This window comes from Petromyzon marinus, chromosome 34 (assembly GCF_048934315.1).
Source record: "Petromyzon marinus isolate PM22_M1 ecotype Great Lakes invasive population chromosome 34, UKy_Petmar_22M1.pri1.0, whole genome shotgun sequence".
Taxonomy (NCBI): Eukaryota; Metazoa; Chordata; class Hyperoartia; order Petromyzontiformes; family Petromyzontidae; genus Petromyzon; species Petromyzon marinus.
In genome coordinates, this window is record NC_133700.1 from 6,417,825 (window position 1) to 6,439,965 (window position 22,141).

The following is a 22,141-nucleotide window of genomic DNA, read 5'->3' on the forward strand; positions in this document are numbered from 1 at the left end:
GTTCATTTTAAGCACCACGGTCAAGGCTACCGACGGAGTGTGAACTCAATCGCGTTGGCATTATGATGGTAAATATTATTTCGGGAACGCACGAGATTGTCACATGAAAAGCGTTAAATGCGTCAATTATTATATTTCAGCTCGATAATATGTCGTAGAACAACACGCTGGCCACATGTAACAATTATTGACAATTCAGTCATTCAGATATCGCATCCAATTGCTAACTTTGGCTGCGAGTAGTGTTTCTTCAGCTCAGCGGTGACCTCAAGCAACGCTAACTGGCTGCGTAGTTAACCGCTCGTACAAACAACAGCTTTCACCTGTTCATTCTGTCGGGTGGTGGAGGTCCAAACGACATAATCCTAGGCCAGACCATTACGTGGCCTCGCGCAATGTCTACAGGAACTGGTCCGCGCTGACTCTCCAAGCGAGGGGCCGATATCTCCGGACCGCCGCCTTCTCAAGACTCCGAGGTTAAAGCTCTGGCGCCTGGGGTGAATCGGGCTGTTTACAACGGCGCAGTTCTCAAGCTCTGAAACGCCTTGCCGTTGCTCGGAAGACAATCAGAGTCGTTAGAGATAGTTATGCCTGTCTTGAAAACTCGCCCCTTTATAATCTGACCTTCACCCCCCCACTAGTTCTGGCCGTTTACCCTGCGCAGGTTCTGTTTATTTCTCGGCTTTGCGGTGCACGGTGGCGCAATGAGATCTACGGACAAGACGCACCCCTTTACGAATGCGAATTATTAACATCATTATATTGTCCGCGAGCTCCCGCGTGCCTGAAGTTAATCAGAGTAACCGCGTCAGCTGGAGAATATCGGCAGAGGTGAACGACGTGTGCGTGACTGCGTGCGTGCGTGCGTACTCGGTGAGTTGGTCCAAGAGGGCCTGGCGCCCGGCCAGCTCGTCACGTAGCCGTGCCAGCTGCAGGAGATGCGCCTCCCTGTGGCTCTCCAGCTGCTGCTCCACCAACTCCTGGGCGGACCACACCAAAGCGCTCGGGGCCACCGCCGCGCACGCATGTCTGCCTGTGCGCGTGTGTGCGTGTGTGCATATGTGCGTGTCTGTGTGTGCATATGTGCGTGTCTGTGTGTGCGTGTGTGCGTGTGCGCATGTCTGTGTGTGCGTGTGTGTCGAGCGCTCATGGTGCTGGCCACCCACCCCCTCGTGTGCCGTGGGGAGCGGTAGTGCCAAGGTTAGCGCTACGCTGCGCTACGAACCCGGCGATCCGAGTTCGATTGCCGCTCGCCGTTAACACCGGTGATGATTATCTGAACTGGTTCTGGGCCTCCCCTAGGTCTCCCCACCGGGGAGACAAAGGCGGTCGGGCGTGGTGCTGGCCACCCACCCACCCCCATGTGTACCGTTCCAGCCTTCATAGGTGCTCGCCAACAGCACTTGCCCCAACAGTGTTCAGGCTTTACGGGGGATCTTTGTCTTTGCGAGTGTGTGTGCCTCAAGTGGTCGTGGTGCTGGCCACCCACCTCCGAGTTTGCCATGTGTCCGGCTATCACAGGTGATACTCGCTAACAGCACTGGCCCCACCAGTCTGCTAGAGGCTATATGGCGAGTGTTGCGCACACAGCAACGTGGCAGGTGCCACGGCACTTGTGTGGTGAAGGACTCCCCCCTAGGAAGGATGTCTTGGGGCTCAGCTCATTCAAGGTCCTCGGTTGCCCAAGGATGCCCTGGGACTCGCTGGTGCTGCTCTGTGTATGCGACTCACTGCGAGTGCCGGTTGGGTTTGTCTCGGGATGGTATCGTGATGTTGCTATCTTGTCTGTTAACGCCACGGTGGCAAGATATTAACCACCTCGCCTGGTGTGCAGGAGGTCGTGGGGTCGACACTGACCCTGACGCCTGCTGTATATTTGGAGTTTGCGTGTATCTCTCCCCCCCACATTTAGAAACACGCATTTAGCGTATTTGGCTGCTATAAATTTCCACGTGATAAGCCGCTTCATTTGGCTATCATTTGTGGCCAGGTCTCTTATGAAAAAAAGCTACATAGCTCAAGTGGGCATTACCTGGTAAAATAAAAATAGTTTCGTTTTAGCTGAGCCTCTCTCCCCCGTGTCTCCCTGCCCTCGCTCAACGGCAATGCACAGGGCTTGGATGCGAGAAACTAAATTTGACAACTTGAGAGAGAGAGAGAGAAAAGCGGCGTGGGGGAAGGACATTACCTTCATCTCCCTCTCGCTCTCCATCTTGTTGAGATGCTCCTGCTCCTTGTCTCTGAAGGCAACGGCGCGAGCTTCTTTGGCGTTTCAGTCGGCCGCGTCAAAAAACAAAACAAGAAACGTACATTCAGTGTCTCGGCAGTGCCCACAGAATCAGAATCTCTATCGAGGAGAAATCCGATGAGCTCTGGAAGCCCCCTTTTCACAGACGTTCAGTATCAGATCCCGGCGTTTGGCTGGCGGGTAGGACACCTTGTGCTCGAAGCGTCACAACCTCCTCGTTGAGAGCGTCGAGGGCCTCTTGCAGGTGCCGCTTGCTCTGCTCGCACGTCTGCAGGTACTCGGAGAGCGATCGCACCTTGGACTCGTGCTGCCAGGGGACGGCAGCGGCACACAGGGCACGCGGCAAAGTCACCGGAGGTTATGATAGAAGTGTTAGGGGTTAGATCGCGTAAATATATAAATGCGTCGTTAAAACCCGCCACCACCCGACACAGCCAACTAGTAAGGGTTGTCTCACGTAAACAGAACGTGGCCAATTCGTCACTAGTACAGCACTAACCGGTGTGTTGGAGAGCCAAGCCACAACATTAACAAACCGAGTACGATGTTTCACCAGTAATTACAACTAGCTTCATCAGGTGACAGCCAGATTTGTGGAGAAGTCTTACCGTTTCGTTCCTTATATAGGAGGCGTGGATGTGGTGGCATGTCCTGTTTACGTGACAACCCTTACTAGTTGGCTGTGTCAGGTGGTGGCGGGTTTTAACGACACATTTATATATTTACGTGAGCTAACCCCCAAAAAACTCTTATGGATGATATTGGTCGCGACAGCCTCCTACGTGTTAAACTCCCTGGGGCTACTTAACAAGGTCAACGGGGCTTCTTCCAAAGTCAGAAGGGACGATGACAGCCGGAGGTCGAGACTAACCATGGAGTGGCAGCCAAGATGTCGGTGGCCAAGGGAACGACCGAGAAACCCGATAGCCGTCGGGACCCGACCTGACAACACGTTGCGGGATATCGCACAAGGCGGAAGAGAAGTAACGACGAGAACATTTTAAAGCATCGGCCCGTTGACGTCGCAGAGTCCCAAATTGAGAACCGCCCGCGGCCAAAACCGGCGCGAGCGAGCGAAGCGCCCGCCGGCCCGCCCGCCGGCCCGCCCGCCGTGCGACTTACTGGCGGGTGTGTCTCGGCACGCGGCTCGTAGGGCCGCAGCGCCACCACCCTCTGCGCTTCTCACAGACGGACACACGCCGACGCCGACGCCGCCCGCGCTTGCCTGCGACGTGACGAGACGCGCGCCCTCCAGCTCCAGCGCCGTCGCCCGCGCTCGCCGCTCGGCGTCGGCGTGCTCCACCTCGAGCTGCGAGGCGCGGCGCGTCGCCGACTTGGCCTCCGACTTGAGCTTGGTGAGGAAGAGGCGCACCGTGGACAGGTCGTCCTCCGCACAGCCCGCCTGCTGCTCCGCCTGCACGGGATGGGCAGCGTCGCCCCGGGGGGGGGGGGGGTTAATTTCAGACGTCTCAAGCCGAGGCCAAGACGCGTTACGGGGGGGTCTCGCCAACGCACGGAGCAGAGAGAATCTCCGCCGTGCCGAGAGTAGATGCGGCAGTAGATGGGCGCCACGGTGGCGAGATGTTAACTATCTTGCCTGGTATACAGGAAATTGTGGGTTCGATCCTGACTCTGACGATGCCTGTGCATTTGGAGTCTGCATATTCTATCATCACGTGGTCACGTGGAGTATTTGGCTGGGATACATTTCCACGTGATAAGCCACTTCGTTGAGCTATCATTTGTGGCCAGGTCGCTTCGGCAAAAGAGCTATATAGATCAGTGGGCGTGAACTGGTAAAATAAAAAAAAAGTTGAAATAGTTTTAAATAGTTCAGTTTTTTATTTCAGCCGGGGTTCGTCCGGGTCAGCGATCCAGAAGAGATATTAGCACCCAGCACACCACATCCAGTCTACGTCTTGCTATGGCTCTGGCTACGAGTCACGTGCCTATTCCAGTCTGCCAGCGACCCCTAGCATATTCAGTCGGGAAATTCAGCCCTCTCGAGGGCTGAATATGTCGACTTTCAAATACCTTGAGCGGGCCACACATTAACACACACACACACCTTTACGACATCCCATCATAATGTTTAGCAATCGAGAGGGGGCTCGCGTTTTAAAAAAGGTGACCGAGCGTTGAGACAATTAGACACAAAGCGTTATTTTGCCAGGTCAAAAAACACATTCCCCCTAAATACTCGATTAGTGCCGCTAAGCAGCCAGCATTGGCAGTGGTCCTCCTGGCCCCATCCACGAAAGATTATTGCTGGACACAGCGGTCGCATCCGCAAGTGCAATTTGTAAATTTGATTGTTACCTGTGCAGGTACCGAGAGTTCAATGTTAATATCCCATTTTATTGAGGGACTACTGCTGTGTGGGGGGGAGGGGGGGGTGTCATCGTGGTGTGGTATGGGACTGTTTTTGCTGTGTTTTTTTTTCTTGTGCTGCCTTGCCCAATGTTGATAAGTCGGGACTTATATATACAGCAAACATTACGCATTTATATTTAGTGACTATATTTTTTTATTTTACCAGGTCACGCCCACTGAGCTATACAGCTCTTTTTTCAGAAGCGACCTGGCCACAAATGATAGCTCAACGAAGTGGCTTATCATCACGTGGAAATGTACAGCAGCCAAATACTCCACGTGGCCACGTGACGATAGAACATGCAAACTCCAAATGCATCGTCAGGGTCAGGATCGAACCCACGATCTCCTGTATACCAGGCGAGGTAGTTCGTCCATATTTTTTCTCTCTCGTCGTTTTTTTGTTGTTGCCGTTGTAACTTTCATGACCTCCGCCCAATCTGGACATAGGTGGACAAATCGAGCTCCATCGAGCTCATTGGATCCCTCCCTCCCTCCCTCCAAATAAAGATTTCCGATTCGGCGGGGACGAGGGCCCCCCCCCCCCCCCCCCACCTTGCCGTCGGCGGCGCCGAGGACGGCGTGGATCTCGGCGACGTCGCGCAGCAGCAGAGCGGCGCTCTCGGCCGTCTTCTTGCGCTGGAAGGAACTCGACTCGTGCAGGCGGAGCAGCTCGGCCTCCACCGTGTTCAGCCGTGCCTGGACACGCGGAGACGCGGAAAAGCGTGATGGCGGGCACGCGGAGACCGCGGACGCGCGGAGGCATCGGACGCGCGGAGGCATCGGATGCGCGGAGGCATCGGACGCGCGTAAGATGCGGGGCGCACGGCCCAAGGCCGTCCCTCACCGCCTTGCGCTGGAGGTCGAGCCGCAGCAGCGCCACCTCCTTGGCTCCCTCCTCCGCCTCCTGCGAGCGTGCGTCGTAGTTGAGCGCCAGCTCCTCGAGCGCCTGCAGCACCTCCTTGACCTCGTCGCGCGACGCCTCGTTCTCCCGCTGCAGCCGCGCCAGCTCCTCCCGCAGGCCGGCGTCGTCCCGCCGCGACCACGCCAGCATCTGGAAGCGGAGGCGAAGGTCCCCCACACCCCCCCCCCCCCACCCCCGCGCCGTGTGACTCGCTCGCGAGTGCCGCTCGCGAGTCGCAGCGACCTTAACGGACCCGCGTGGCCAAACCGGCACGTGGCCAAACAGGCACGCAAGCGCACACACAACAGTCGCACACACAGGATAAAGCCAATACATGAGGTCCTGAGAGTTGTTGTTTAGCCCAAGGCCTGGGGTGCTCACCTCATCCTGCTCTATCAGCTGCTGCTTCAGCTTCTCCACCAGCAGAGCCTGCTGGTTGATGTCATCGTCCTGCCAACGCAACCGCACGCAAAGCCACCGCGGTCACTCGCCAGCGTCGTCTTTGAGCGCAGCAGAGAACGGTGGTGCGCAGTGGTCAGCATGCTGCGCAACATAAGCCTGGCGAGCAACATAAGCCTGGCGAGCAGAGTTTAATTCTCAGCCGTGGCGAACGCAAGTGACACAAACCTGCCCATCCCCTTTCACCGACACCGACCGGCATTGACTAGCGCGGTGTAGTACGGCGTGGTCAAACAACGCCCAATGACCGGTGCGGAGAGGCCTTCATCTTTGAGTGTGTGTGCGAGCGTACATCAAGAGGGCATTGGGCCTAGCGTGTAGCACAGCGAGTACCGCAGTGTAGAAACCCAGGTTTGATTCCTTGCCAGAAAAAAAAAAAAATACTCCAGTGGCAATTGGCATCCGAGCCTGTACATGCAAATCCTTACTCCTTTGTGGACCTCGCTACGGTTGTTTGATCGATCGTCTGTAGCTCAACCGTCACAAGCCGATAAAAACCTAAAAACTGCCGGGTCATATGCACACCCTGTCCACCCGCCCAATCACAATCGTCATCATCATCACTTAATATTCACACCGTGCCTCCCACGCAGAACACATCGAGGCGCCCGCAGGCAGGGAACCCCCCGGGGGCAGCCGTCCCTGCGCGGCTCGAGGTGAACGTAGCACCGGCCAGCCGGCGGGCTTTAGCCTGCCAGCAATCAAATTCGGCAAAATTCGGACCACGACGCTCGGGCCCCGCCTGGCCCACGTTTAATTTTTTTCCGAAATATTTTTAACATCCACCGCGAAGCAGATGTCGGTCACCGTCGCAATAAACGCACGCGGGAGCCGCGGGGGCATTAACCAGGGGCGACCGGCTGGCTCGAACCGCGAACCCTCTTGCCACGGGGGCCACTCCCGCACCTTGTCGTCGAGCTGGCGGTAGAGCTTGCGGAGCCGCTCCTCGACGGCGCGAGGCTCTGCGTCGTCCAGTCCGGGGTAGACGCTGCTTCTGCCGCCGCCACCGCCGCCGCCGTCGTCTCCCGCCTGCGGTGACGCCGGCGGTGACGCCGGCGGTGACGCCGGCGGTGACGCCGGCGGTGACGCCGACGGCGTCACGGTGTCGCCTCGCGAGGGCGGAGCGCCCGGCGCTGCCTGCGCCACGTGGGGCCTCCACGCGCCGCGCCGCTCCTCCTCTTCCGGCGACGGGGGCGGCATCATCTCGCCTGCGAAACACAACGAGCAGTTCTGAGAAAAAAAAAGAGTTTTCAATCTATATTTAAGAGTGCATAGCTCCGGCTTGCTTCATACTATCGGAAGGAACAGGGTTCCAAGACGGCCGCGGGAGCGCATCCGAAAGCGCGCGATGCGGTGACCCCCATCTTTCGATTTAAAGCTTTCGTGACTGCAAGGATTCATCTTGTGTTGTGGCCGAAACGTCGTGAGAATTTTATTGTGTTATTTTATTTTATCAATTTATTATTTTATTCTCATTCTACGTGACTTTAACCGAAAGAACCAAAGAAGATGACCCCATCTATCTTTGTTCGATCGCCAGCCAAAAGCAAGCCGCTGCCGCGAGGATGGCCGGGAGATTTCGCGTGACGGTTTATTCTCCTCCACGAGATCGGCAAGGTGTCGTGGTTCATTTGCGCGAGGCACTCTGTGCGTAACGAGTGCAACCTTGTAATGTACTCGTTCGGCAAATGGAAGCAAATGCAGTTCGGCGAGCACCGGACGGACGGACACACGTCGGATCTTTTAGTTTAAAGTTAATGCCCCATCCAAGGCATTGTTGGTTTTAGTTGATGTTAGAACAACAACAACAATAATAATGAATAAAATATAACGGAACAAAAATACTGACGCGACCCCACCAGGCTACAAAGAACGGGGGGGGGGGGGGGGGCAGCGGCCCACGACCTCTGACCTGCCATACCATTCCGCCACCGCTGGAGCTCTGCCTCGAGGCTCCGGATGGTGCCCTGCAGGCTCTTGTTCCTCTCCCTCTGCTTCTCGTATTTCTTCTTCCACTGCTCAGCCGTCAGCTCCAGGTTCACCGTCACCGTGTTCTTGATCATCTTCGCCCTGCCGAGGTTCCACCGGGGGGTGGCGCGCGTGCACGGGTGAACACACCACACCACACACACTCACCACACACTCACCACACCACACCACACACTCACCACACCACACCACACCACACACACCACACCCACACACCACACACACACACACCACACCACACACCACACCACACACACACCACACACCACACACACACCACACCACACACACACCACACCACACACCACACATACACCACACCACATACACCACACCACATACACCACACACCACACACATACCACACACACACCACACCACACACACACGGTGGGGGGGGGACGGGGTCCCCCGTCGCTTTCGCTCGCCGCTAAGACTTTTAACCAGGGAGGGGGCCATCCCTGTGACCGAGTCACCGTGGGAACGCGCCCGGTCTTCGGCAGGCCGTGGAAGCTAATAAGCAGGGCTGAGCCTGGTTAAGGGGAGAGGGTGTCTTGGATCGGCAACCAGCACGCAAGCACGAAACCCGGATGTGTTCAATTTATTTCACACCCTACGTAGCCAACCGTACTAAATGGAGGTGTGGGAGAAAAAGCAGTTTTAAAGAAATTCCTTTTCAATCTAGATTATTTAAAAGTGCATAGCTCCAGTGGCATCCTAATATTGGATGGAAGAGCGTTCCGGACGGCCGAAGAAGCGGCGCATCTGTAAACGCCGCACGCTGCGGTGAAAACAAATCTACTGTTGCATCGTACCATGCTCTGACGTGCCCTTGTCCAAGCTCCCCACCTGCACCATCCCGATCTAAAATAATTTTCTTTCAGAAGGAATTTCCCGTTTTAACTCGACCCACTTTTTGACCAAACTCCCCCATCCCGCCCATCGTCATCGATGCAAAGCGCCTTTGAGGCTCGACGACGAAAGGCGCCGCTACAGAAGCTGCGACCGCCGTGGTGACGTCGCCACCACCACCGTGGCGGCGGCGGCGGCGCTTGCTGCTGCCGCCACACCTCTGTCCGAACATCAGCGTGGACTTGGTCTCCGCCTCGCTGCTTGCGCAGGGCGAGCAGCAGATGATGATGGTCGTGCGGCAGTTGCCGCCCAGCGAGTCCTTGAGCACGCGAGTCATCTTGCTGTCGCGGTACGGCACGTACGCCTTCTGCGCTCCCCGCGAAAAGAGCGGCAGCAATGTTTGCGGGTACGTGTGAGCGTTGAACTTCCTTTGCGCCGTATGTCGATGGGAGTGTTAGCGACAGTGCTAACCGGAGCCGCTAGAAGAACAAAGATCCCCCCCGCCCCCCCCCGCCGCCCCGTATACCCTGTGATAGAGGCGAGTGAGACTGTTCGTGAGCACCTTATGAAGGCCATCACGGCACACGAGGGGGGGGGTGGCGTGGCCAGCACCACGCCTGACCGCCTTTGACTCCCCGAGTGCGCAATGTTCACACACCGCACCAGGTACTCATTTAAGGCTGAGTCGATCGATGGGAGGCTCAGGGCAGTTTCAGATACTCGTCACCCTTGTTGGCCATGAATGGGAATCCAACTCGGGTCGCCGGGTTCGTGGTCCAGTGCGCTAATCGCTACACTACCGCTCCCCATAGCAGTGGCGCTTTAATCACCCCAGATGGTCATTAAAGAGAGTCTTCCACCCCACTACGTCTGCTCAAAGCCAGCAATGGACCAGTGCTCTTTGAACCATTGGCACGGCCCTTGGAACAGTGATGGCGAATTCCACATCCATATGGGATGCTTACGTCTCTCTATAGGAAAGTAAATATGCAATTCCTATGAACCCTTTCCCGTTCCGATGACGTGCGTGTGTACGTCATTCAAACGGAAACGGATTTGTTTTTTTACTTTATCAGTACCGAGTCTCCCACAAGGCCATTACGGGAGAGCATGTGGCACAGTTTGGCACCAGCTATCGTAGTGCGGTCACGTCGCTACAGTTGTTTGCGGCGAGCTCAACGTCTTTAAAAACGACGGCGCTCCGCCACCCCTCGAAATAAAATTTACGCCGAGATTCAGCGGTGAACGGGCGAGAGACCAACCCTGCAACTTTCAGTGGCACTATTTTTGGCAAAGAAAAGAATGTCGCGCTTGATTTCCCGCTCAGTATTCCCCCGGCTGGCTGTTTGGGCCGGATTAGACCACGTGCCACCGCCCTGCCCTCACTGTCGTCGCTGCCGAAGGGGGGGTAAAGGAAGGGACCAACTGGAGGCTCACGTTTCCCTCGGACAGCGCGGATATGACGTTGCCCAGCGCCGACAGCGACTTGTTGATGTTTTTCGCCTCGTCCAGCAGAGCTCCCTCGGCTCCCGTCTTGCTCACCTGCGGTCGAGACGCCACGGGGTACAGGCTCGGCGTTCAGCGGCACACGAGAGAGAGAGAAGCGACGCACGCTCTATAACCCATCCCTTCCCCTGCCCATCGGTTTAATTTCAAGCGTGCGGTTGTCTCGTAAAGCGCTGTCATAAAAAAAGAATCGGCGTTGTAAAAAAAAAAAAGGGGAGGGGGGCGTTCACCTTCTCGCTGCCGGCGAGATCCACCAGGTAGAGCTTCCCGCTGAGCTTAGTCTCCGTGAGGATGTTCTCCTGCTTGACGCTGATCAGGAACACGCAGTGGCTTCGCGAGCTGTGCTCGTTCATGTCTGCGGCAGGCGGAGGAAATAAAGGAGTGGGCTCAACCAAGTCACTTGCGGTGGCTCACCCGCGCGGTTGGCACACGTGGGCACCCGGTGAGAGGAGTATAACGTACGTAGGTACAGTACGGATGTATGTAGAACGTCTTTCGCACCGCCGTACGTAGCCAGCCGTGCTAAATGCAGGTGCAGGGGAAGGACAACAAACTAACCAGGAAAAGCAGTTCTAAAGAAATGAATTCTCATTTCTCAAATGAATTCTCATTTCTTTAAGGAAATTTTTTTCCGTATATTTAGAAGTGTGAGGGCAAGTTGTGCGGCAGGGTGGCACAGTGGGTCGCACTTCTGCGTGGCAGCACCAAGAGCCTGGGCTCAATTTCTGACTCGGGTGCCTTTCTGCGTAGAGTTTGTAAGGTCTCTCCCCCCCCGTTCTGCATATCGGCTTCCTTGGAGTTCTCCGGGTTTCCTCCCCCTGCCCCCATTGTGGAAACTTGGGAGGAAACCCTCCCGTGAGCGAGCCTCGAGAGTCGTCCTTGGTGAACGAGCGCACCGATTATAACGAGAAATCCCTCTCACTTGTCACGGACACGTGCCGGTTCGACTTCCCCTCGTCCACGATGTCCATCACCTCCTCCGGACTGGAGACGAACCTCTCCGTGCAGCCCTGTGCAGCGTGGAGGGGTCCCCCGTGTCGCCGACATCACCACGCATCGGCGTTTGGTCAGGCGCACAAAACACACGTTGGCTTCTGTTTAACACCACGCAGGCTTTCGCGACAAATATTATATTGTGTCGTTGAATCCTCGCCCACCGCCCGACACAGCCAATTAGTGAGGTTTGTCACGTTAACAGAATGTGACAATTTGTTACTAGTACAGCACACCGGTGTGTTGGAAAGCATACGTGGCTTCAGCGGGGCGCTAGTCTGTCAACACCCTGAATATGATCCAAGTCATCAACAGGTCTCCCTCTGCTCATTGTCCGTGTATTCCTTTGCCGAGCAAGACACCATCTGTATATTTGTCCATCCGTCCCTATCTCCCTCCAGCCAGCCAGCAAAACTTTCTTACACCGCAGTACGACGACGATCCCCACTTGAGTCAGGTGACCACCACCACCACCACAGTTGATGATCACATTCACACCGATAATTAAATCCACAATATCGGGCGTGCGTAGCTGCAAGACCACTTAATGCGCAATCCGTGGATTTCAAATTTAAAATCCTGATGAAGAGCGTTGAGGTGACGCTCTCCATTCACCGCGTCCTCACCTCCGTTTAGCACAGTTCGCTACGTACGGTGCAAAAGAAGTTCAGCATACATACTGCCCATAGACTAACAACTGCCCATAGACGACTAACACTGCCCATAGACTAACAACTGCCCATAGACGACTAACACTGCCCATAGACTAACAACTGCCCATAGACGACTAACACTGCCCACAGACTAACAACTGCCCATAGACGACTAACACTGCCCATAGACTAACAACTGCCCATAGACGACTAACACTGCCCATAGACTAACAACTGCCCATAGACGACTAACACTGCCCACAGACTAACAACTGCCCATAGACGACTAACACTGCCCATAGACTAACAACTGCCCATAGACGACTAACACTGCCCACAGACTAACAACTGCCCATAGACGACTAACACTGCCCACAGACTAACAACTGCCCATAGGCTCAACACTGCACCTCCGATTAGCACGGTTGGCTACGCACGGTGCGAAGGATGTTCAACACACATACATTCACCCCGCTTTCCAGATCAGGTCCGCACCCTCTCAAAAAAACCTAAACTTGCATTCTGAAAAGGGAAAACTTTTTACGCTTCTCTGGTCCATTACTCTTTCCCTGTAGCTGTATCGGTTGTAGATTTATAATCAGAATGTTAAAATAACTTTCAATCAATCTACACCATTTTAATGCGACAGTATGTGACGTTACCTTGACGTAGGGAACCCTGTTCTTGTCCTCGTGAACCGACAAGTTCACCTTTTCCACTGCCGTAAGAAGGCGCACGCACGGAGAGGCATGCGTGTCATTGTATCTCAGGAAATGAACGGCGCAAGGCAAATTATATGAGGCTGCAAAATGAAATGACCGCACGCAGGCAAGGATGCAATGGATCCGTTGTACACAAGTGAGATTGTTGCTTACCGTCTAAGAGGTCTCGGATCTTATCCAAGTATATTTCAAAGTAGGAAACCTACAGTCAGAATAAAAAAAATTGATGTGAGCACATTTAAATATTAATATCCAACACTCAAAACACTTTCATTATGTGCAATCCACGTGTATATATATACACGGCTGAACATGGCAAAACTTATTCTTAGTTCTTTCGGTAAAGTCACGTTGAAGGGAAACAACAAAATAATAAAACATATATAAAACGATAAAAATTCTCACGACGTTTCGACCATAACACAAACGGTCGCCTTCAGGTGTGTTGGTTTTTGTTATGGTCGAAACGTCGTGAGAATTTTTATTGTTTTATATATATTTTATTATTTTGTTGTTTCCCTTCAACGTGACTTTACCGAAAGAGCTAAGAATATGAATTACTGCAGTCACGAAAGCTTTAAATCAAAATGGCAAAACTTGTTTGTGACTAAATGTCCAAAGCCCTTAACTTCGTTTAATTTGTGCGGTAATTGGTGACCAGTTTGGGACACTAATAACGGTTGGCCGCAGGTGAAAATGTTCACTGGTTGCCCCGGATTCTCATCTTGGGTGGCTGGCTGGATTCAAACTAAGCATTTTAGTGGTGCTGGTTCAGGTCATACTGGACACGTGTGAAAAAGAGCGTCACAGCTCATCAGATTCCTCCTCCGGTCCAAAATACTAATTCTGATTCTGAGGCCTCTGGCAGGACGCAAGCCCTCCCCCGAGATGCCCAGCCACCTCTGAAATGTCAAAACGACGGACTGTAACAATCACGGTAAAACTAGAATGTAAATTGACGCACTCGCTTACAAAGCACGAGCAACCATGAGATGCTGCGGAGAGAGAGAGATTTACACGAACATTAAAACGGAAAATGCAAAAGGAAAATGCAAATGAACGTAAGAAAATTGCGCAAAACAAGCTTTGGCTTGCAGCGACGAAATCGGCTCGCGTGCAGCTACTCGATGGATTGCTCCATTGCAGGACCATGAGAGATGGCGACGGCCTTCATCCAGCAGTGGATTGATCATGGCTGATGAATACGATGGTGACGTATGTACGCGTGTTGAACTTCTTTGGCACCGTACGTAACCGACCGTGCTAATCAGCGGGTGCAACGATGAAGCTTCCGGCGTCCTCGCTGCCACCCGCAAGGTTTTTGTTTCGCTCTTTCCCCCCCCCCGTCACCTAGTGGCTGACCCGCGGCACGGCGAGCGATCGAGCAAGCGGGCGGGGAGCGGCAAGTTATCGGGAGGGGGCCGGACCTTGATGTGGAACTCCAAGTGCTCGTCCATGGAGTAAATGTAGTTGAAAATGTCCCGCGCAATCCTCGGAATGATGCCCATGAGCTCCGGGTCGTTGAGGTCTCCCTGAACGCATCAAACAAACAGCGGCCGAGAGACGTCAGCATGCACAACCACAGCAGGAGCTGTTGTCACGCCGACTCAAAAATGCGTAGCCGTGTCATTGAAAAGAATCCTGTGATTTGGATAATAGAGCGAGCGAAATATCGCGCGGTACTGCACCACATATCCGACCGTCACATATCAGCCCTGGCTAGTTAACCCGCCGAGACCCAGTTGCAGTACTTATCCATTACGTAATTTGCGCCACATTTTCTTACTTACAAAGTGCAGTGAAAGTCATTTTCCCACATTTATTTTGATCCAGTAGCGTATGTGTAAATGCTCTGTCTTTTCCCACAGACGTTCACATATCTGGCTGTCCCGCAGTCCCCAACGAGTCGGACATGCGACGTAGCGGTTTATAATATTTATTTTAAAATACACAATGTCAGCTGGTAACTTATGGTGGCTAATGCACAAATGTAAAAAACCAATGGGCAAGACGAGAGAAAAAGACGAAATAATAGTAATACAGTATTCTAACGTTATTCATGAACTTGCCATCTGCAATTTTGGTTATCCGCGAATCGCATCTGGAACTCTACACGACTGCATCGAGAGATGGGGAGAAATAAAATGATGATATAAAGTGATGAGAGATAAAGTGATGCGAGAGCTTGCGATGCGAGAATGTGATGAGATAAAGGGATCAGATGATTTTAATGTATTGAATAGCTTATTTATGTATTTATTTAACGTAATTAATTTAAAATAAAGATTTTCGTAGGCAAATATCATTTTCCGCAAAATTTGCTATGCACGAGCATCTCCGGAATGTACCACTCGCGAAAAATGAGGGAATCACTGGAGTAAACGCGACCAACTACAACTCTAAAAACGTTACCACAAACACAAAAAGTTGCGATTCAAACGCTTCGGCAGTATTCATATTGCGATGGAACCGGACGAAACGCATCGCGAGGGGACAATTTTGCCCCATCGCTAAAAAAAATCTGGGACGAAAATGAACATTCGCAAAACACAGGCATTCGGTTCCATAACCCAGTCCCCTCACATACGAGTTCAATTAAATGAACTTGAACATGCATTACTCTACTAATCCGGAAGCCTGAATTCAGTCTCTGTGCTCAACTGAGCAATGGGAGGCATTTCCCCTCGCTGCTGGAGGACCCAGAACCAGTGGTAGAAATTCCACAGTCACATGGCAGAGTCCAGTCTATCCACAGGGACACAAATAACAAAAGAACAACACATTCGTAAATAACACCCCCTTGGAAAGGTAAAAAAATACACACAAAAATTTGGTGTTTTTCAATGCACACACTTCTGCTTGTGTTGTGGTTATTGCAAACATGATCCCTTCAACGTGACTTTACCGAAAGAGCTAAGAATAAAGGTGTCAGTTTTTGTGCCAGCTAAAAGAGTAAAAACCTATTACTATATCTTGTTACTGGCAAAGGAAGTCTCATAATGTAAAGGCTCACCCCGAGCTCTCAATACTCTGATAGTGCGCTGTTTTTGAGTTGTACGCCTTATGGTGTCATCTGGTCCAACACCAGTGGAGACTAGGCTCTAAGAAAAGCCGTCTCGGGTGTGGACCAATCAAATTCAAGGACAGTGCATATCATTATCAGAGTTGTTTATATTTGTTTGCATTTTTGACTGCTTGTGTTGTGGTTGTTGCAAACATGATCCCTTGTATAAAGGTGTCAGTTTTTGTGCCAGCTAAAAGGGTAAAAAACTATTACTAGAAAATGAATAGTTTTGACCGCAGAATGTCTAAAATTTGATGTGCTGAAATAAATGTGGGTGGCTTGCATAAAGAAAATTTAACATATCAAATTTGATTAATTCTCGGGGCAAAATAATGTATTTTCTACTTTTGAGTGCAAATAAAAGTCTGTGCATTGAAAATAGTTTCTTACTTTATTTGTTAATCGGCAGGACCTGGACCTGTTCTTTAAATGAAATATTGGATTGTCACGCGAGACGATTGTGTGTACAACATTTCAGCTCGTTAGGCTTTGTAGATCCGAAAATATTAAGCGTCAAATATTTGAAAGAATATAAACAGACAACGGGGCAAGTTATATAAAAGTTTGTAAAAAAAAACAACCCAGTCGCTGCCGCACGACAAAGTGATACCGATTTTATCAACCCAGATGGATGATGTGACGGGTCAACCACTCAAATCCCAGGGAGGGGTTGAACTCGCTTTTCTCATCCCTCCATGGTCAATGACTTCAGCATCACTGGGGAAAGTCAACAGTGCTTGTCGTCTAGGTTTCTCGGGCCCTGCCATAGGAATGTGGAAGTTCCACTGCTGGCTTAAGGCTCTTAAACTAAACTGAAAACTAATTTCTTGACAACATTTATTTTGAACTGCTTTTTGCAATTCAAATGTCCCCCCCCCCAACCCCATGCCTCCGATAAGCACGGCTGGCTCCGTACGTCCAACATACGTACGTGCTACATACAAACTACATACAAACTACATACAAACTACATACAGACACCAGATGAGCACTCTTTGCCAAACACAGATTTGCGTGGGTTGACCACTTTGACCTTGGCTGAAACGTGCCGCACGATACACAAGAAGGGCCCTTCACACGGAGGTCACCCCCCCCCCCCTCCACCGCAGGCGACCGGGCCTGGCGATGTGAGATCGGGGGACAACGAGAGACTTTCCATCACGTAGCAGCATTCCAGGCGTGCTCGTGTTCCGTTCGAAACCGACGTCCGAGTGCCCGAGTGTACACAACGTGCACGCCTACAGCCCTTGGGGCAATCCGCTGCTGGATGCGGGCCTCCCCATGCCGGGCGAGGCCATTGGGGGGCGGGGTTAAGCGACTCTACTTCACCGCGCTGGTGAGGGTGGGTTGGTGAAGCTGGGGGTGGGAAGCCTTGGACGTTGGCAGCATAGAAGTACCGTGCGACAGAAACTGCCTATATAATGAAATTCATTTACAGATACCCCACTCATAAAATAGGAATACATTGCGTGTTGAGAAAACAATCTTTAATTTCAAAGTCTCGTCTCCGAAACCAATCTCAATGGACTTGTTGAATCGTTGTTAACGCCTCTCCTCTGTAATCCGTGAAGCCATTGCCTTTACAACACTGTTGAGAGTGAAGTTATAAGAAACCAGTGGGGTATCTGTAAATGGATAGCCACGCACGATATAAACAACTTTAACCCAAAGGGTGCCTAAAGCGTAAGAACCGTGAATAGGCGACGGAACTGAACAAACAAACAAAAATCTACATCAGTTTTTTTTTATCCAACAATTTATATCGGACGCCAGAAATGCTCTGCATGAATATCCAGCGTCTCAATTTAGGCACAACCACCCACACACTCAAAACATCACAACAGCTCATTACGTGTGTGTGTGTTTTTACGAGTACTGTACAGAGAGAGAGACTTTCTGCCACCCCAAAGTATTGCGCCAGCAGCTCTGCCCCCCGCACACACGCAACGTGTTATCGGATTACTCCGTGCCCACGGACAGAAATAGCGGTCAAGTGCGGTCTTGAAAGGCAGCGTCACTTTAAATGTCAGGCTTTCCTTCCATCAGCCGCGGCGGCGGCAGCGACTCCAGCCCCAGACGTATTGCTGCGCACGGTTCGTTTTCTCTGCGAGCATCTCTGGAGATGGGCAAACAACAGCTGAAGAATGGGAGAATACTTACAGGAGCAGCTGCGGCAAGGGTTCAATTCAAGGGTACCGAATGAACCAAACCCATTTAAGAGAATTCGCTTTAACAAGCCCAAAAGCCTCTCCCCCAACCAGTCAAAGTCAATATAATATCCTGTTCAAATGCGGATTGAGGTGGTACTTATCTCCAAACACAGTTCTGAACCCGAAGTGGAATTTACACATTCCTATGATAGGGGGTGAGTTTATCCATAGGACAACCGTCATTGCATGTATGTACGTTCAACTTATTTCGCACCGTGCATAGCCAACGGTGCTAATTGGGGGTTTCGACAGCCTGGCAATCATGCTATCGAACCCGGAGGGACGATGGACTCAGTTCAACCTCCCAACCAGGATTCTGAACTCACAATCGTTCCCGATTGTGAGCTGCCTCAATGCTCATTCGAGCTGGAAATTGCTTGGACTTTTGACAGCATTCCTTCGTTCTATTGCGACACAGCGCCCTGCTGCTACGGGTGACGTGACGGGGCCTTCTGCCGCCCTGCATGGGCTAGCAAGGCCCCCGCATTACCACTGTTGACGATGTGGAACTTAATCTCTGGACCCTGCATGGTAAGCCAGCTCTCGCAAGTCGGTGACGATCGTGCCATCACCACGTCGTAGGCTGCACGCAAATCGGTGAACCCAAGCAATTTCATTAATTCGGACAATGTCCAAAATTGATGGAAGCGCAAGGCCACCGCCACCACGACCGCCACCTCGACCACCGGCGGAGTGCGCGGTAGACCGACACACGGTGAGAGCCTGTGCCCTTTGGATGCGTCATTAACTTTCAACTGCAAGAGCCGACCGTGTCCGTCCGGTGTTCGCCGAGCTGCATTTGCTTCTGGTTGCCGAACGAATACATTACAAGGTTGTACTCATTACGCACAAAGTGCCTCGCACAAATGAACCACGATACCTTGCCGATCTCGTCAAGGAGCATAAAACCATCACGCGAACTCACCCGGCCATCCTTGCAGCGGCTTTTGGGTAGCCATCGAACAAAGATGGTCACTGCATAGAGCGCTTTCAGACGTGCTTCTGCGGCCATCTGGAACGCTCTTTCTTCCTATATTAGGAAGCCCCTGGATATATGCACTTTTTTTCTAGATTAAAAACTAATTTCCTTAGAAGTGCTTTTTGTGGTTAGTTTGTTGTCCTTCCCCCCCCACACCTCCGATTAGCGCGGTTGGCTGTGTACAGTGCAAAAAGAAGTTCTGCAATACATCCAACGAAAAATATATCACTCATTTAAGAACACATAAATTATTATTTTCAGCCCCCTCCACCCCACAAAACTATTTATTTTAGCCCCCCACGAAGCATTATTTCCACCTGTCGCCCCTGCGGTGCCCCACTTTCCCGTGCGGTGCCCGTTGGCCATTGGTATTTTGGCCTTGTGACTGTCTACGACGGCTATCGTGGGCCGGCGGCTCAATTGGCTCGTCAGCGGAGACGCGCGTGGCGTTCATTCCAGACAAAGCGGTAGCATAACGCGCGCATGTGCACGCGTGTGCGTGTCGCCTCTGCGATGCGTTCTCCTTGGCTGCCAGGCAGAGAGGCAAGGCTTATCAGGACGTGAAGCGTACGTGGTTTGTTTTGATTTGACGATTTTTATTTTACCCACTGAGCTATATAGACATTTTTTCCAGAAGCGACCTGGCTATCACAAATGATAGCTCAACGAAGTAGATTATCATGTAAAAATGTATAGCAGCCAACATATTCTTAGTTTTTTCGGTAAAGTCACGTTGAAGAGAAACAACAAAATAACAAAATATATATAAAACAGTAAAAAATTCTCACGACGTTTCGACCATAACTCAAACGGTCATCATCAGGTGTGTCGGTTTGCATAAATTTATTTTGAAAACGGCATATTTATTTATATATATAAAAATAACGTTTGCGTCACGCGCAACGATGGCAGTTTGCCAGGATTAGTCCATCTATTTTTTGAAAAGAGGAGGGGGGAGACGAAATTTGTTTTTATGTATGCTGTCTGAAAGGCACTGTAAGCGTGAACAATCAATCAAGAACTGAAATGATTTATCAAATCTTTCCAATGATTGCTAAGATAGAATCCATCTTCTCGGTTGAAATTGTCTCTGTGTTTGTATATGTGGATAGCCTCATGAACGAATCTCTCATGGAAGCCAGATGGCTTACAAAGAACCTCCGTCTTGGAAAAGTCAATGGCATGTGAGCCTACTGAATTAGAACAATGATCTGCTACGGCCGAGGTGTTGGTCCTACCGTGTTTAAGGTCTGCTTTATGTTCACGAATGCGGTCCGAGATATGGCGTTTGGTTTCTCCAATGTAACTACTACCACAGAGGCAACTTAGTCTGTAGACACCAGGGTATTGTATGTCCGGAATCACATCTTTTACAGACGGAACCAGATCACGGATTTTATGTAATGTGTTGAAACGGACCTGGATCTTGTGTTTATTCAAGATTTTGGAGATCTTTTTTGTGATCCCAGCAATGTAGGGTAAAGTGATGGTTTTGAAAGGCTCCTCAAGAGGGTTCTTCTTCATGGTTTGAGTGATAGCTTTGCGGATTGTATAGTCGGAGTAACCATTAGCCCTAAGAGCTTGAGGAGCCTTTCAAAACCATCACTTTACCCTACATTGCTGGGATCACAAAAAAGATCTCCAAAATCTTGAATAAACACAAGATCCAGGTCCGTTTCAACACATTACATAAAATCCGTGATCTGGTTCCGTCTGTAAAAGATGTGATTCCGGACATACAATACCCTGGTGTCTACAGACTAAGTTGCCTCTGTGGTAGTAGTTACATTGGAGAAACCAAACGCCATATCTCGGACCGCATTCGTGAACATAAAGCAGACCTTAAACACGGTAGGACCAACACCTCGGCCGTAGCAGATCATTGTTCTAATTCAGTAGGCTCACATGCCATTGACTTTTCCAAGACGGAGGTTCTTTGTAAGCCATCTGGCTTCCATGAGAGATTCGTTCATGAGGCTATCCACATATACAAACACAGAGACAATTTCAACCGAGAAGATGGATTCTATCTTAGCAATCATTGGAAAGATTTGATAAATCATTTCAGTTCTTGATTGATTGTTCACGCTTACAGTGCCTTTCAGACAGCATACATAAAAACAAATTTCGTCTCCCCCCTCCTCTTTTCAAAAAATAGATGGACTAGTCCTGGCAAACTGCCATCGTTGCGCGTGACGCAAACGTTATTTTTTTATATATATAAATAAATATGCCGTTTTCAAAATAAATTTATGCAAACCGACACACCTGATGATGACCGTTTGAGTTATGGTCGAAACGTCGTGAGAATTTTTTACTGTTTTATATATATTTTGTTATTTTGTTGTTTCTCTTCAACGTGACTTTACCGAAAAAACTAAGAATATGAATTACTGCAGTCACGAAAGCTTTAAATCAAAAAGCCAACATATTATAAACGCATATTCTAAATTTGGAGGGAAAAACCGGAGGACCTGGAGAAAAATTACGAGCACCTAACTCGCTACACATGGGCACCTTACTCGTTACACACAGGAATCTAACTCGCTACACACGGGTACCTTACTCGTTACACATGGGCACCTAACTCGCTACACACAGACACCTAACTCACTACACACGGGTACCTTACTCGCTACATACGGGAATTTAACTCGCTACAAACAGATACGTAACTCACTACACAAAGGCGCCCCGGTGCTATCTCGAGTTGCAAGCTGAGCGTTTAACACCTGAGAGTGATCGCCTCGATTTCCCAATGCGGTTTATCCCAACCATGATATCGGCCTCACGTTTCATTTGGAACTCTTGCAGAGCAGAGCGACCCTTCTGTGTTAGATAACGTCCCTCGGTCGTGGACACTCCAGCGGAGATATCCTTGCAGAGCTTTCCCATCCTGCACTGTCACCGAGAGCACTCCTCATCGCACGACAGTCAAACCTCTCGACATTAATTCCCAGCCATTCCCATAGCCGTAATGTAACCGAATCGAGCACGGAACAAACTTCGACGCGATGGGTTTTTTTCCGCGTGCGATCCTTGGGGGTTACTCAGGCCGAGGACGTGAAATCACTGCGTAGGTGGCGACCTGGAATCACAGCCAGCGATCCAGCAATGCCAGCACGGCGCTCCGACATTCCGAGATCTAGAGAGACGCATGTACGAAGTACGAAGAGAGAAAAAGGATAC

At 51.1% G+C, this 22,141-nt stretch overlaps 1 protein-coding gene across 3 annotated transcripts in view; it reads right to left on the bottom strand.

The window, feature by feature from the left end:
- The window catches only part of LOC116948636 (kinesin heavy chain-like), a 42,922-nt gene that overhangs the window by 12,767 nt on the left and 8,014 nt on the right, over positions 1 to 22,141 (bottom strand). For 2 of the 3 annotated variants that reach the window (XM_032965517.2, XM_076071671.1), the window contains exons 4-19: positions 14,127 to 14,231; positions 12,853 to 12,901; positions 12,640 to 12,695; positions 11,254 to 11,341; positions 10,562 to 10,686; positions 10,263 to 10,367; positions 9,044 to 9,192; positions 7,897 to 8,054; positions 6,891 to 7,192; positions 5,907 to 5,975; positions 5,469 to 5,675; positions 5,177 to 5,320; positions 3,474 to 3,662; positions 2,438 to 2,555; positions 2,189 to 2,262; positions 871 to 980 (exon numbers count right to left, since the gene is read on the bottom strand). In XM_032965517.2, the coding sequence (XP_032821408.2) occupies positions 871 to 980; positions 2,189 to 2,262; positions 2,438 to 2,555; positions 3,474 to 3,662; positions 5,177 to 5,320; positions 5,469 to 5,675; positions 5,907 to 5,975; positions 6,891 to 7,192; positions 7,897 to 8,054; positions 9,044 to 9,192; positions 10,263 to 10,367; positions 10,562 to 10,686; positions 11,254 to 11,341; positions 12,640 to 12,695; positions 12,853 to 12,901; positions 14,127 to 14,231 (2,048 nt within the window). The remainder of the gene's footprint in view (positions 1 to 870; positions 981 to 2,188; positions 2,263 to 2,437; positions 2,556 to 3,473; positions 3,663 to 5,176; positions 5,321 to 5,468; positions 5,676 to 5,906; positions 5,976 to 6,890; positions 7,193 to 7,896; positions 8,055 to 9,043; positions 9,193 to 10,262; positions 10,368 to 10,561; positions 10,687 to 11,253; positions 11,342 to 12,639; positions 12,696 to 12,852; positions 12,902 to 14,126; positions 14,232 to 22,141) is intronic. The other variant, XM_076071670.1, reaches the window with a different exon arrangement.